The sequence below is a fragment of the Mobula birostris genome, chromosome 8, assembly GCF_030028105.1.
Source record: "Mobula birostris isolate sMobBir1 chromosome 8, sMobBir1.hap1, whole genome shotgun sequence".
Taxonomy (NCBI): Eukaryota; Metazoa; Chordata; class Chondrichthyes; order Myliobatiformes; family Myliobatidae; genus Mobula; species Mobula birostris.
The window spans coordinates 136106678-136123115 of NC_092377.1; the positions used below are offsets into that span (position 1 = coordinate 136106678).

Here is a 16438-nt window from a genome sequence, read left to right on the forward strand (position 1 = left end):
AGAGAGGGGGAAGAGAGAGAGGGGGAAGAGAGAGAGAGGGGGGAAGAGAGAGAGGGGAAGAGAGAGAGGGGGAAGAGAGAGAGAGGGGGAAGAGAGAGAGAGGGGGAAGAGAGACAGGGGAAGAGAGAGAGAGAGGGGAAGAGAGAGAGAGAGGGGGAAGAGAGAGAGGGGGGAAGAGAGAGAGGGGGGAAGAGAGAGAGGGGGGAAGAGAGAGAGGGGAAGAGAGAGAGGGGGAAGAGAGAGAGAGGGGGAAGAGAGACAGGGGGGAAGAGAGAGAGAGGGGAAGAGAGAGAGGGGGAAGAGAGAGAGGGGGGAAGAGAGAGGGGGGAAGAGAGAGGGGGAAGAGAGAGAAGGGGAAGAGAGAGAAGGGGAAGAGAGAGAAGGGGAAGTGGGAGAAGGGGAAGAGAGAGAGAGGAAGAGAGAGAGGGGAAGTAAGAGAGGGAGAGAGACAGGAGGGGAAGGGGAAGTGGGGGTGGGGGAGCAGGAGGGAGAGAGATTTAATCCTTTCTGGGATCTGGTGTCATTGTCAAGGCATTTATTGACCAACCCTACTGCATTTGAGAAGGTGGCAATAAGCTGCCTTCCTGAATAGTAGTTCTGGTGGGAGTACTTCCAGTCCAGTTGGTGACAGAGTTCCAGAACTTACACCAAGTGACAACAAAAGCCTAGTGATATATTTCCATGCCGAATGTTGTGCTATTTCCAGAGGAACTTGAAGGTAGTGATGTTTCCATGCACCTGCTGCCCTTGACCTTCTTAGTGGCTTGAGAAGTGCTATTAGAGTAACTTGGGTGAGTAACTGCAGAGTAATTTATAAATGGCATTCAGTGAGCACCATGGTGAAGGGGGTACCAATTAAGTGGATGACTTTTTTGCTGTTTAATTTTTTGAGATTTGTTGCTGTTGCTTTAATCCAGGGTGGAACATGCACCACTGCTTACGTGACTTGAGACAAGTATTTTCCACTCTGGATGAAAGCAAACTTGTCCGGTTTACAGATTGCGAATACTGTAGTGGTTGCCCAAGCGCAGATCCCTGTCACTGAGTGCTCTAGCAGCAAGTTCTTTACCAGTGCTAGAGACCTGACTTGGCCATAATGACCGTTCGGCCCATCGCTTCAAGCACAGCAGTTCCAAGGACCCAGTCCCGTTGTCGGCCAGGAGTTTGCCTGCTCTCACCGAACAGTTTCTCCCCACGTCCCCAAGGATGTGTCAGGTTGCTTGTCAGTGTGGCTCAGTGGCAAAGGAATTGAGAGCTTCGAGTTCGACCCGCCTGCAGAACGGAGCCGCCCCGCCCAGCGGGGCTGGGCCGGCGATCGTGCGTCGCCCCTATAAGAGCCGGCGAGGCGGAGCTATGCGGTGGATGGTGGACTGCTAGCGGTGGGAAGCTGCAATTTCCACTGAGCGACGCAGACCAGGGCGGGGGGGAAAGCCAAAGAGCGCGGGGGCATTCCGCTGATAGGGGTCTTGCGTGCGAGCGCCCAACCTGCCGAGGAGTCCGCGGCTTCAAGCCTGGAGCGTGGCCTACCGGCCGGCCCTCGCCATCTGCCCGAGCCGCACTCGCTCTAACCTCGATCCGTCGGAGTCGCACTATTAATTGGTGAGTCGCACCGGGCGGCCTTACTTCCGAAGGCCAACATCCCCTCCTCCCTGCTGCCGCACCTGAGGGAGGAAAGGGGGCCCCGGGTCTTTTCCGCTGGGCTAACGCCGACTCCGGAGTCCGACGTGTTCCGGAACAATCCGGCGGCGCGGCCTGATTCATTCATTCAGCCGGCGGGCCTGGCCGGGCCGGGTCGCAGCGCCAGGGGGAGCTCACGGAGCGGCCGGGGCGGGGGCGGGGGGGGGCGGAGAGCCGGTGCTGTCCGGGGCAGGGGTTTTTAGACAAAAATGGGGTGCCCTTGAGTGGGAGGTAGGTGCCCTTGATATTTTTTTTGGGGGGAGGTGTGAGAGAGGGGGTGCCCTTGATTTGGAGGGTGTGAGAGAGGGAGAGGAGGGGACCCTTGGTTTTTTTTGGGGGGGGGGAGAGCGGCGGCATTTTGCCGGCACCGGCCGGACCCCGCAGCCCGCCTGGTTGGGGCCGGCGCTTTGTTGGCGGGAACCCGTTTCCTGATTGCTGTTTTCAAATATTAGGGAGGCGCGAAAAGAACAGCGTTTTGAAATTGTTCCAACTGACTGTGCTTCCGAATATTATTACACTGATAAAGGCTGGTATTGTAACTGATTTGTCTTTTTTTTAGATTAAGGACACGCAGTCCTCTTATTGTCATTTAGTAATGCGTGTATTAAGAAATGATACAATTTTGATAAGGTTGTTACATCGGTATTGTTATTCTTGATAGATAATCGATAGGCTTACTCGATTTAAATGTTCCTGGTAGTTTCCACCATTTGAGATATGGCTGGATGAGCAAAGCATTTTAACATTTGCATGTTTGATTTAAGTTGCAATCGAAATAATGGCAAAAGTTAAGGATTATGCAGAAAAATACTTCAATCTCTAACCGATACTGTATTCATTGGTGCTTTGGTTCAACGTTGTTGCATTCCAGAAATGCATTTTTGATTATCTCAATTTCATTGCCTTTTGTTTCCTATTATAAATATGAAAAGTATTTTAATATTTTAGGAAATGACTTGTTGAGCCAGATTGTTGGGAACATTCAAAAGCTTGGGTGAATTGCGGACAGCAGAGGGGCCCCAAAATTGGGACGACTAACAATCAAAATAAGTTGATTATACTGTCCGTTTACAGGGATTGTAAACTCAGAATTCGAATTTTAAATACGGCTTAAGTTAAATAGCTTGCTTTCTGCTTCTGAAGCTTTAATGTGACTTAAGTTAAAATCTTTGAAAGAATTTTAATGGCACTTGATGCCACTGACAAAGTACCTTGGTTAGAATGAATTTAATCTGAATTTGTTATTCGTGATTTTGGTTTTGAATCTATACTGTATTGGAGATTACTTGGCTTGTGTACTAAATAAAATATCAATCAGACGTCATTTCTAATCTTTGGTTAACAGTGCAGTATCCAAAATTGATCTTGCAATACGAAAATGATTGAAAGAATTTATTCACAAACTGAGCATTGCATATGGAAATTTGTCAATTGTGAATACAGGAATATTACAACATGCTTACAATGTATCCTCTATTTTCCCATAGGATGAAGAACAATCCAAATCTATTGTCGTGTCCACAATGGATTTCAATACAATTCCTGTAACTGCTGACTTTTGTAAAGACAGTCAAAGACAGACTATCAAACACAGAGGATAGCGAATACTACTGCACAGTACTTGTGTGGTGCACATTACTCTTCATTCTATTTAATCCATTATTTATTACATATCAATATATTTTGTTACCTCATTTTGTATATTTAAGTCAATAGTATTTTTTTTAAATCCATACCTCTAAAGCATTATAACTCGAGTGACCATGGCGTTGGAGGGAATATGTATGGATGGTTGTGGTGGGTTTCATCATTGCATTTATTTTGGCATTCTCTGTGGGAGCAAATGATGTTGCCAATTCGTTTGGGACTGCTGTTGGTTCCGGAGTGCTGACACTCAGAAGAGCTTGCATCCTGGCAACAATCTTCGAAACGCTGGGTTCTGTACTGCTGGGTGCCAAAGTCAGTGAAACCATTCGCAAAGGAATAATTGATGTGGACATGTTCAACTCGAGTCAACAAGTGCTTATGGCTGGGTCGGTCAGTGCCATGTTTGGTAAGTAACCAGTGATGCATTCTCCCTAAGTTTGTGCCGGGAAGTTTAAGTTGATTTTCTTAGAACATCATTGTTAATAATTGAAAAGTAATCTTTTAATGTCTCACAAACACTTTGAGATGAAATGTTCTGTCTTCTACAGGTTCTGCTGTCTGGCAGTTATTAGCTTCATTTTTGAAGCTCCCTATATCTGGTACCCACTGCATTGTGGGTGCAACCATTGGTTTTTGTTTGGTGGCTACAGGTGCTTATGGTGTGAAGTGGCTAGAGCTGCTGAAGATTGGTGAGTTGTAATTTGGGCTCAGAATAGTTCAATGTGTAAGGCCGCAATGTTTCCATGGTGGTAGTCTGGAGAGTACAGGCAACAGTTGCAGGACAGACTCTTTGTGCATTAAGTTGGTTGCTAGATAATATTTGATGCATTTACTTTCCTAGGCAAATGATAACCAAATTTTTCTTACAAATCATAAATTTTGCTGGAAGAATTTCGTTAATCATCATGGTTGACTCTGAATAGTTTAAAATTATCTTTAGGCTTGTTTCTTTCCTGTAATTTCTTATTCCTTGTAGACATAAATCAATGATTTGTAGGATCGTTTAGAATTGTGGACATTTTCTTTTGATTCTTTCACTGGTATGTAAATATAACAGGTCCAAGTGTGCAGCCAGTAATTTTAAATACATAATCTGACACTTAACCAGCTCACTACAGCAGTTGAGGCGGGTGGTGGGCAGCACAAATCTGAACCAAAGTTAGCTCATTGCAGTTTCAGGAACAGTGTTATTTACCTCTGCTAACATTATATTTTTTTCAATTTGCACAGTTGCTTCTTGGTTCATCTCACCTCTGCTGTCTGGAATCATGTCTGCTGCTGTCTTTTACTTGGTCCGCTGCTTTATTTTACGCAAGGTAAATTGTTAATTCATTGAGTTGGCAAAAGCTGTACTTGGTAATTTTTAGTTGTGCTTGCTGCTGGTGAATTGCTGCCCTGTTGGTGCTGATGGAGTTTAGAGGTTGTTCCGCTGAAGGAATATCAGGATGCCAAGAATATAACTCCGAGGTGATGCTTCAATGTGCCTTTTGACTGTATTTTTTTTCCCCCCAAAGTGGTTGAAATGGGTTTTGGGAGGTGGTATCAAAACAGTTTGGTAACCTCTGCAGTGGGATTTGTTGAATTCCAGAACTCTAAATTGTTGATTTTGAATAAATTTGAAAATTATGGCTTCTGCATACCAAGGTTATGTTAGAAGAAATATCCACCTGAATTTGTTCTTATATTTTCCAAGTCAATCTAATATTTCAATCTTCCCATACAAAGATTTGCACCAGCAAGTTGCTTCTCGCCCACTATAGCAATCCACACAAGTAATCCATTCCGGTCTTTCACAAACTTTTTTTTTTTTTTTTTTGGATGGTTGGATACAGACTATAATGACAAAGTTTGATCACTGCAAGGATTATCAGTATACCTTTTTAAGCTAGTGTTAATCACCGATAATGTTTAGTTTCGATTTGAGAGAGGCTGAAACCTAATAATCTGAATCTGTGTATTTGGTTTTTTTTTCTGTAGCTGCCTCCATTCCTACTTTTTGCTGTACTCATTCTAGACTTTACTGTATCCTCAATTTGATATTGGTAGCTGTTTATCCTGAATTCCTCTTTGGATTTTTCTGTCCCCTTTAAGAAAATTGAAGCTTATCTCCCATTTGTTCTTTTGGGATTGGTGTCACACCCAGGGTATTTTGCTATGTCAGGGATTTACAGGTTTGTAACAATAGCAATTAACTTATGAAATGTACGTCCTGGTCAGATTTCTGAACATTGAAGATTAGATTACAAATGGGAAGGGAAGAAAGCATTTTATTGAATTCGGTACTTATGTGTTTCAGGCTGACCCTGTGCCAAATGGACTCCGAGCTCTGCCGGTCTTCTATGCCTGCACAATTGCAATTAATCTTTTCTCTATTATATATACGGGAGCACCTTGTAAGTACTGACTACGTTGGAACCCAAGTAGAGCAATTTATTTCTTTTGGCCTTCAGCATTTTTGTAAAGAAACACTTAACACTTCATTAAAATCTTACAGAACAGAATGGATCATTCAACTAGATCCATTACCATTCTCCCAGCTATACTAATTCATTTACCAGCTCCTGGACCATGAATTTGCATGCCTTTGTGATTCATGTTTGTCTAGAGCAGTGGTTCCCAACCTTTTCCATTCCATGGACCAATACCATTAAGCAAGGGATCTGTAAGCCCCAGGTTGGAACCCCTGATCTAGAGATTTAAATGCTGAGTCTCCCTGAGCAGTGCATTCTAGAACCCAACTATTGTTGAAAAATCTTCCTTTGACTTCTGAACCAGCCCTTGTGCATTCTGGATTTGGATATCTCTGTCAATTGTAAATGTCTGTTGCTGTTTATCTTATTGATGCCCCTCATTTTGTATACCTCATTCAGATTCCTCTACCACCTATCCCTTAATCACCCCTGCTTCAAGCAAATCAGCCTCTCATTTTGAAAGTGTGCCTTTGCATTGAAAAATGTTTGACCGCATTAGTCTTCAAACCAGAGGATAGGGGCCAAATGAAACTGCTTTCCCTTGGGGCCAAGGTGCAAAACACATTACCAACTGTACAAAGCACAATATGCTTTTGGTAATGTTTTGCTTCTTGGCATCAGAGGAACTCTGTTTTGTCTTGGCTATATTCAAGTATGGTTGAATGATAATTAAAATTGTGCTTCATAGATCAAGCATTCGGATTGTCACTACCTGGTGTGTTTTTTTAAAAAAAAAAAAACACCTAGTTATGCTGCGTTATCATTAATGAACCTAGGACACTACCTGGCAGCAGCGGGTTAAGATGATTTCCATGATGATGAAAATGGTGTCAAGTTGTGTCAGTGTGCATTCTAAGTCACTGCTACAACTGAGTTTTTAAAGTAGTCTTTCTACATTTGTCTGAATAGTGTATACCCTTGAAATTCAAACTGCGGATAAAACCTGGAATTTCTTTTTTGCCATTCTAAAAGACCAATTTGTGAACCACATTTTTCAGTAATGTCAGAGCTGGATGGCAATGTACTTTTACAACTGTTTTCCCCAGAGTCTTGAGTTACACTATTTCTTTCTATTGGACTCAAGTTTATCATTGGTAAATGATCTAATTGTTCAGTTTTATTTGGGAAGGGTGGAAATGATGTGTTGAGGGCAGTTTTTTGTGATTCTAAAGTAATTTTTTTAATCCTAGTACTGGGATTTGACCGGATTCCACTCTGGGGTACAATTTTGATTACATTGGGAAGTGCTGTGATCTGTGCATTCATCGTCTGGTTCATCGTCTGTCCCACAATGAAGAGAAAAATCGAAAGTAAGTGAAATTTAGAGACTTCAGTGGTCGAAATGCCACATTGGGCTTTCAGGTGAGTGCATTGGAAGTGTAGGGTGAGGGTATGAGTTAACGGCTCTGAATTTACTGAAAAGCAATGTCCAACAATATGTAACATCTTTTCTTTCCCTTCGTATGAAGTGCATATTTGTTGTGGCTAACATTTATTTAGAGAAACAGTGTCACCAGGCTAAGGTGGGCTAGAATCTACTTGCTCTCGCTTCCAATGTCCACCCTGGCTCCAGGAAGCTGGGAAATGACTTTATAAAGCTGGAATAAAACAGAAAACACTTCACTCAATTATCAGGAAGTATCTGTGGAAAGAAACATTACAGGTTAAGAACCCTCCGGCAGCTTTATAAAGCTAGTCTTTGATTCTGTTTCAGGTACCTAATTATGCTAGAATGTGTAAGTATACTTTTCAGTAAGAACCAACTCTGGATAACTGTACCACTCAATTATTGATTTTGCATTTAAGTGGGATTCTTGGGTAATTAATGGTAGCTGTTTTGTATGCAATTATTTTGCTTATTTGTTCTACCGAACATTAGTTAGGCTGAAAGAACTTGTGTGGCATAAGGAGTAAACACTGCAGTAAATAGTTAATATTTGCTCTCTGGATTGACTTGTTTACTATGGATAGAAACAAAGCTAGATACAGTAAATTGACTATAAAGGATTCTTAAGTCAATGGGGTATTGCCTGGGATGTCTATTTGCAGAAGTCATAATGCAATTATATTCAAGCCAGCTTTTTGAAAAAACAATGCAAATTTTGCAAGCTTTTCACCACCTTGCTATTTTAACTTGCTGTGTATTGATAACTTATTGATGTTGAATTCTATATGCAAGAAGACTGCTTTTGAAGTTAGGGGTGTGGTAGAGATTGATCCACAATCTTTTCATTAACTGAATTTCATTTTAATGAAATCTTGAATGGATGAACTTTGACTTTAATTGTGTTTTTTTTTTCTGTTCCGAAGGTAAAGGTTACTCATTTTGGTTTTTGTGCTCAACAGGAGAGAGAAAAGTCTCCAATTTAGATAATATGCTAGACAAGAAGAGTGAAGATTACTATTCAGTATCCAAAGAAGACCTGGAAGAGCCGCATTTGAAAGTTCCTTTGACTGACACAGCATCTGAAATCAAGACTCCTGTGACTGACACTGTTTCTGCTGTTTTGCCTATGAAGCAGAGTGGAAGAATTGCTTTCATAGGGGACTCAGCAGAGGATGTAGGAAAGGATAGTGTTTCTAATGGAGAGATAAAGGAAACCAATATTGATCGTGTGATGAACGGTGAGAGATATAGCATATTCCAGTTTGTATATTTCAACAATTTTCATTCGCATTTCTTGCCTGGAACTCCTTACTAATACTTCAGCTGTTGCATTGGAGTCAACACCAACAATTCAGTAAATATTTAGTCTCAATTACTTGTTCCTTTAGAAACTGTTGCTTTCCCAAGTGAAACTATATGGTAATTGTTGACATTTTTTGCTATACATGGTCAACTCCCTGCCAAGTTTTATGAAGTTGCAAAGTTAGTGTACAGGCTAACCCTGAATTTCAAATTGTTTAAATACAAAGAAATCAAATTAAGTTCTTGTAATAGGATGACCTTGAAAGGTATAGTTTTTTTTAAAAGTTAGAAATGTAATTTATTTCTTTGTTCAAGATTTTAAACTTGTGATTTTAAGCAACAATTCAAAATAGTATTTTCAACAAGGCTGCTAATTTTCTTCCTGAGGAGATTTAGTGGTCTTTCCTTTTTTATTTTAAAATGGCCTCCAGACAATTGCTGTTTTTATTTTGGTAAGGAGCTATTCAAAAACTTAATTTGTTGTTATATTTTGAAGCTAGAGAAATTTATCCAGTATTTAACAAAGAAAAATTTGCATGGCAGCATACTTCATTCCTTTTAAGCTTCTAATCAGAGTAGGCTCACCTGATGCTGTGAACAATTGTCAGCATCTGCATTTGGGATCAATCTGAAATAGAAGCAGGATATGCTGGAAATGTCCAAGTTAAGCAGCCATGGACTAATAACTTGGGTTTTCATAGTTGATTGAAACTTAAGCTACGTCCACACTAGACCGGATAAATCTGTAACCGAAGCTTTTTCTCTTCGTTTTGATCCTCTGTCCACACTGAAATGGCATTTTCCTCCCCTGAAAACAGGTTTTCTAAAATGCTCTCCAGGGTGTTTAAATCTGAAAACGCTGGTTCAGCATTGTGTGTACAAAGTAACCGGAGGTTTTAAAAACATTCGTCGTCCCTTTCATCGCTCTATGGCTGTAGGAGTGGGGAAGATGTTGGTGGGGCCACTCGGGGGTCTGTGTGTCCATGTGTGTAGCTATTGTAGTGGCTATGAGGCTGGTATTGTGGCGGTGAAAGGTACTGGAGGGGGGAGCCATCATATTCCTCATAATTGCAAATCCCTCTACAACAGTGTTAGTCAGTTTTTCAATGTTCGTCGTCAGCTGGGTCGTACTGTCCATGAACTCCCTGTCGGTTGCCTCCATACGCTCCAGTATTTGTTTTTTCTGTTTTTTAGTTTTAAGTCCTCCTGCATGAGAGCCAACAGCTGTCTGTCGTTTGGTAATTTCCTTTTAAGTTTTTCTAGTCTTTAACTGTACAAACACGTACTGAGTATACTGTTTCCTCTTTGTGTGTTTTGTGTAGATGTGTCCTGCGCATGCCCAGTAGGAGGAGATTCGTCCAAATACCTGTTTTAATGTGGACGGAGGTATTTTCAAAAACGCCTGGTGTTGACGCCTATCGTTTTTACGCGAAACCGGCGTTTTCAAAATTATCCAGTCTAGTGTGGACGTAGCTTTAAGTTGCATGAAAGGGCTGGTGAGAACAAATAGAATTAGCCCTTGGTCTCAATTACCAGTATAAATAGTAGTACAGCTGGTTGAGAGAGTGGTGAAGTCTTATTGTTCGGAGGACTAGAGAAGGGAAGGATACCAGTGAACATTTAGATTGAAAAGGTATTTCATCAGAACTGGTCATTTCTGATATTAAAAGCAAGCATTTAATGACCATGAGGGTTGTAATTAGAAGATGAAATGCAATTCATTGTTTTTGCTTTAATTAGAACAGTTACTGACCTAAAAACAGATTAGATTGCAATGGAATATTAAGTAAAAGCATCTGTAAGCTCTGGTCATCTTTGAAGACTGAATTTACTTCTGTAAAGTAAATTAATTTGTTCAGTGTAAACAAGAGGATGTTCTGAACACAGTAATCAAATTTTAATCACTGCAGGACTTCCTGAGAAATCTGCAGATGAAGGTCTGAGTGAGCTATTGAGATAGGGAGTTGGACAGATTCCCTCAGAATACTGGAAGGAGATGTCTAGATGTGTGAAAGGTGGTATAAACTAGATCAGAGTCTGGAGCTGGGTTGAGTAATGCAATGATAATTTTAACTGTAGTGGTTAAGACACAAGTCCCAAATCAGGAAGAGTAAAAACCTCGCAAGAAGCAGGCTCAGAAGATGTTAATGACTCTTGTGAGTTTAGGAGCAGGAAGTAGTGAATCATAATAGTTGTGCAACCAGCTGTGCTTCATGCCTTTGTTTCTGTTTATTATCCCTTTAGGAACTGTACAGTTTGGAAGCAGTCATGTGCAGTTCAACCAGGTTATCAATAATCAGACCAGTACCAACAGCTACACAGGTCACTATCACACTGTACACAAGGATTCGGGATTGTACAAAGAACTTCTTCACAAGTTGCATTTGGCTAAAATGATAGACTGTGCTGGGGACTCAGGTGAACCAGGAAGCAGGCCACTACGTCGCAACAACAGCTATACCTGTTACACTATGGCGATTTGTGGCATGCCTCTGGCTTCTTTCAAGCCCAAGGAAGAAGTAAAGGCAGAGGAAATGGAAAAGTTGACACCTGGCTTGGAATCAAAGAAACGGATCCGACAGGACAGTTACAGTAGTTACTGTAATGCTATGGCTGACTCAAATACAACGTCCGAGGATAGAAGTGTGACGCTTGAAATTGAAAAAACAGAGCGCAAGTGCAGTGATGGGTCAATGGATGAATGGCGAGAGCAGGAGAAGCCCGAAGTTTCATTACTTTTCCAGTTCCTGCAGATCCTAACAGCCTGCTTTGGCTCATTTGCTCATGGTGGCAATGATGTTAGGTGAGTAAATTTGCTTTTAATTCCTGACAAGGGATATACACATCTCTCAATTTGATCAGGAAACTCCTAAACAATATTGGGTTTTCCATTATTTCTGTATAAATTAGTTTCCTGATAGTGAGAGAGAAATGTGAACTTGCACAAGATTTGTTTTTAAACTAATTTTATGTAGGTCATCATACAGTACACATGGGTGTGTCCAATAAACTCTTACAACCTTATCTGAAATCTAGTTAATGGTGAGAATTAACATTGAGCTATAGGACTGGAAAGGGCCAAGATGTTGAGGAAAAATAACAAAGTTCTTATCCACAATAAAGAAATACAATATTTAAAATTTAAACTTCAGTTTATAGACATGTACTGTAGCACAACAGATTGGATTAATATTTAAAATATGAATACAGAAAGATTGCACCCAGTTTAGAAATAATATTGACAAGTATTCTGTTCAGTAGCTTCATGGGCAGATATTTGTTTGCATCAAAACTAAATGCTTGAGATTAGTCGGTTTGTTTTTATTCCACAATGCTAACTTTTTGTTTTTGTTTTTAGTAATGCAATTGGTCCTCTGGTTGCTTTATGGGTTGTGTACTCAACAGAAGATGTTGATTCAAAAACTGATACTCCAATCTGGCTTCTGCTATATGGAGGTGTGGGCATCTGTCTTGGCCTGTGGGTCTGGGGTCGTAGAGTTATTCAGACAATGGGCAAGGATCTGACACCAATTACTCCCTCAAGGTAAGTCCTTTTAGGGGATTTTTAGGAGTATTTTTATGTTGAAGATTCTGCATGTAAATGAGTTGTAAGGTTGTTTGATAATTAGATTAGCTAGAATCTGCAGGATCTATTTAAGTGAAAGGCTGAAAGAAATATTGGTATTTAAAAGTTAGTTTAATGGCTTAAAACTATCTGGGTAAGCAAAGTATTTTTAATCTTTGAAATTATGAATTTTGGCTCCTTGTAATATGGAGACACTCTGTTCTGAATGGGTGTTATTGGATAATTTCACCAGATAAAATAGTCGCAAGCTTTTTCATTCTTCCTCCAAAGACCTCCCACAGTCTTTATTCCACAGCAACAGTAGCATGAATAAAAATACACAAAGTTCTAAGAATTCAGAAAGGCCAATCCCTGTTGTCCAGATAATCTAGAAGCATGTTGTACAGCAGATACATTCTCTAGAACAAATCAATGTTCAAATCCTTGTATTTATTTCATTGAAAGGACTGAAACACAAAACTTTTGAATAAAATGTCTGTTTTATTGGAGGAACTCATCTGGTCAGGCAGCATCTGCAGAGGGCTTATTACTGACAATGTAAAATTTGCTGATTTGCAGCACAGTGCAAAGAAATTATAAATTGCAAGTCAGTGTACGTGTACCCTTCAGAATCTGATGGCAGAAGGCAAGAACCTGTTCCTAATGAAACTGTACTTTGGGTCTTCAGGCTCCTATTCCTCAGTGCGGGAGTGTCCCAGATGGTTGGGGTCCTTGATGATGGATGCAGCCGTGAGACACTTCCTGTTGAAGATTCCCTTTGGCTGGCTGACAATATACAATGCTATGCAGCATGTTGTAATCTTGTGGAAGCCACAATACCAGGCTATGATGGAATGAGTCGGTACACTTTCCACCATACATCTGTAGAAATTTACAGATTTCTGGTATGATTGCATCTGTGAGCCCAGGATGGATTCTGTGAGATGGTGACACCCAGGAACTTCAGGCTGCTTGCCCTTTCTAGCACTGAGCCCTCAATGAGGAATGATGTATATTTTCATGACTTTCACTTCCTGAAGTCTATAATCAGTTCCTTGGCCTTGCTTGTGAGGTCGAGGTCACCTGCATCTCCACCAGTCAATCTATCTCATCATCATTTGAGATTTCACCAACACCAGTGGAGTCATTTGGGACAGGATCTTGCATTTGTATAGCTTTGTTTGCAGGACTCACTAAACAGGAAGTGAACTGCACTGGGATTAGGTAATTATAATATTATTAGATTTGTGTTTTGATTTAATGTGATTTGTGAACTGGCTAGAAATTCTCTTCCAGCATACTAGCCAATGAAGTGGACTAATGTTATTTACTTTTTCTTTTATAGTGGCTTCAGTATTGAATTGGCCTCTGCTCTCACTGTAGTTCTTGCTTCAAATAATGGTCTTCCTGTTAGCACAACACATTGCAAGGTGAGTTCTGCTACTTGGGTCTTCCAATTGTGACAATTTAATCAACAAGGGTTCAGTGCAAAAAAAAAAAATACAATGTTCTTGATTAATATTGAATTGCTATGTTCATGGCAGGCCAGTTTCAATGACTATGGGCTTGAGACTTGCAGTTGGCTTTTTCATTTCTCCTCCCATCCATGCATGTTAAGACATTGTCAAACATATTCATGATAAAATTGGCTAAAGCATGCTTCCTATTAACCTGTGAATTGCCACTTCACTATGTATTGTATTTGTTTCTGCAGGTTGGTTCAGTTGTAGCTGTTGGGTGGATGCGTGCAAAAAAAGCTGTTGACTGGCGCCTCTTTCGAAACATCTTCATGGCGTGGTTTGTTACAGTACCCATCTCTGGTCTTATTAGTGCTGCCATCATGGCTGTATTCAAATATGCTATCTTGTAAATGTGCTGAGTACCACCTATCTTCAGCAAAGTGTTATGGTTGTTACTGTGCTACTGTAGACCTGTTTATTCAAATTGTTTAATGTGAAACCTGTTCAATGGAAGTCACAGCTTTAACTTGAGTCTTTTTAACATCAGTATGTGTTGCAAGAGAGTCCAACTTGACTGGCTAAATGCTGTTTTTTTTTCTTTATAATTTCACTTTTTATTTGAACCATTGTCATTTGTTTTGTATAGTGTTTATATTACTGCATGTTTTTAAACAAGGTATAATGCTATTTAATACTGTGAACTGAGCTTTTTGAATTTAACACATGTATGCATAAAGCACTGGATTCTCATTTAGCCACATGGTAAGCAACTAGAATCCAGTTAAGACCACAGTAAGGTACCAAAGAGTGGGGCAATCAAATGAGCAGTTGTTTTACAAAGTCTTCCATTTAAATCTAACTATTATAGAAAATTACTCATTTGTAATTGAATTGGTCAAATGTTCATTAAAGATTAGCATACCTTGTATTTTTCTTTGTATTTCTTAAACATTTTCTGTTGCAAAATAGCACTAGTATGCAAAGTAGAAAACATTTTCATTTCATGGAAGATTGGAGTAGGGCATCCACAGATATGGCAACTGATTAATGCAATATCCAAAGTTGCAGACTGAGTCTCTATATTGTGACCCAATTTACAATCTAATTTAGCCAGTACAAGTTAGGCATTATTAGTAAAGGTGTATCTCACATTTGAACAAATGAAAGATCAATTATGGGACAACATAGTCAAGGTATGTTTATATAATAATAAAAAAAAATCACAATTGGAGTCGCAAGAGACGGCAGATGCTGGAATCTGGAGCAGCACATCACTGGAGAAACTTGGTGGGTCATGCAGCAGCCATGAGGGAAATCAAAATGCTAACCTTTACCTATTCGAAGATCAATCTAATCCTTTCCTCCCCCATAGCCTCCAATCTTCTAAAATCCATGTACCTAAGTTTCTTAAATGCCTCTACCATCACCCCTGTTCCACACACCCATCACTCTGAAGAACTTAACTAATATAGTTTTTTCTCCCCCAATTACCTTAAAATTTTACCACCTTGTATTAGCCATTAGCTGGGAAATGATCTGCCTATCTATATCTCTTATTTTCTTTACACCTGTAACAAAGCATCTCTTGCCCTCCTTTGCACCAAAGAAAAAATTCCTAGCTCACTTAACCAGTCATCATAAGACATGCCCTCAAGTCCAGGCAGCATCCTGGTAAATCTCTGTACCCTTTTCAAAGCTATAATGTGATCAAAACTGAAGACTATAACAAGTGTAATCTAACTAAGGTTTTAGAGCCTGCAATATTATCTCGTAGCTCTTGAATTTTATTAGGGGATTAAGATCAACAAACCATTAACCTTAAACCAGTATTTCTAGCATCTGCAGAACTTGTGTGCACATGCATAGTGGGCTGAAGGGCCTACGGTATTTTCATTATGATGCTGTGTTCCACTGTCAAAAAACGAGAATGCAGCTAATACAACCTTAAACCAGTGTAGACTTGTAATGAAGATCTTGTATTTGCCAGGTGAGAGTAAAAAAACATGGAATAATCTTCATTTACTAATCCTTGGATTAAAGATCAAAATTTGAAACCTAGTACAGATGAATGGAAAGTTTACTAAGAATTGAAAACTAGAAAGTAGCGGAAAATTACCCTTTCAGTTTATTTTCTACATGTGTTAAGACATTGCCACATGGCTAGCCAATCTTAATGCCATGGTGATTCCACTCAAAACAAACTAAGGCAAACTAGTTACAAGAGATGAAAAACTAGTTCCTTGAGATTTTTATAGCCTTCTGCTTTATTGAAAGCAGGGTTCAGGTTGACAGGGTAGTGGGGAAAAGGTGTGAGGCATACTGGCCTTCATCCATCAAGCCATTAAGTATAGCAGGTGAGACATTATGTTGCAGTTGTATAATTCAATGTGGCCACACTTGGAATATTGGGTAGTTTTGGTCACTGTTATAGGAACGGCATGGTTAAACTGCAAAGAATGCAGAAAGCATTTATGAAGATGTTGCCAGGATTTGAAGACCCGAGTTAAAGGGAGAGGTTGGCCGGACTAGGTTTTATTCCTTGGAATGGGGGAAGTTTATAGGAGTGTTTAAAATTTATGAGCCATAGATAAGGTGGCCAGGTTAGGGGAGTGCAAAACTACACAGCATAGATTTGGGGTGAGAGGGGAAAGATTTATAAGTGACCTGAACGGCAATGTTTTCGTGTAGCATATGAGCATATGGAATGAGCTGCCAGAGAAAGTGGTTGAGGCAGGTACAACAGTGTCATTTAAGAAACAGTTAGTTGGGTACTTAGAAGGAAGGGGCCCAGAACAATATGCAGGAAATTGGGACTAAATGGAAAACATGGTCAGCATAGACACACTGGGCTTATATCTATGCTGTGTTGCTTTGACTCTAAGCTCTTGACTTTGGTTAGAGAACAAATTATGATAATATGCAACACTGG

At 40.2% G+C, this 16438-nt stretch overlaps 1 protein-coding gene across 1 annotated transcript; it reads left to right on the plus strand.

Moving 5' to 3' along the window:
• The first annotated feature begins 1347 nt into the window (after window positions 1-1347).
• Window positions 1348-14437, plus strand: LOC140201750 (sodium-dependent phosphate transporter 1-like). Its single transcript, XM_072266370.1, has 11 exons — window positions 1348-1599; window positions 3165-3730; window positions 3873-4013; window positions 4555-4640; window positions 5621-5717; window positions 6986-7105; window positions 8142-8420; window positions 10729-11287; window positions 11843-12028; window positions 13395-13479; window positions 13764-14437. The coding sequence occupies exons 2-11, from the start codon at window positions 3466-3468 to the stop codon at window positions 13917-13919; spliced, it is 1974 nt and encodes a 657-aa protein (XP_072122471.1). The 5' UTR covers window positions 1348-1599; window positions 3165-3465; the 3' UTR covers window positions 13920-14437.
• The last annotated feature ends 2001 nt before the right edge of the window (window positions 14438-16438 follow it).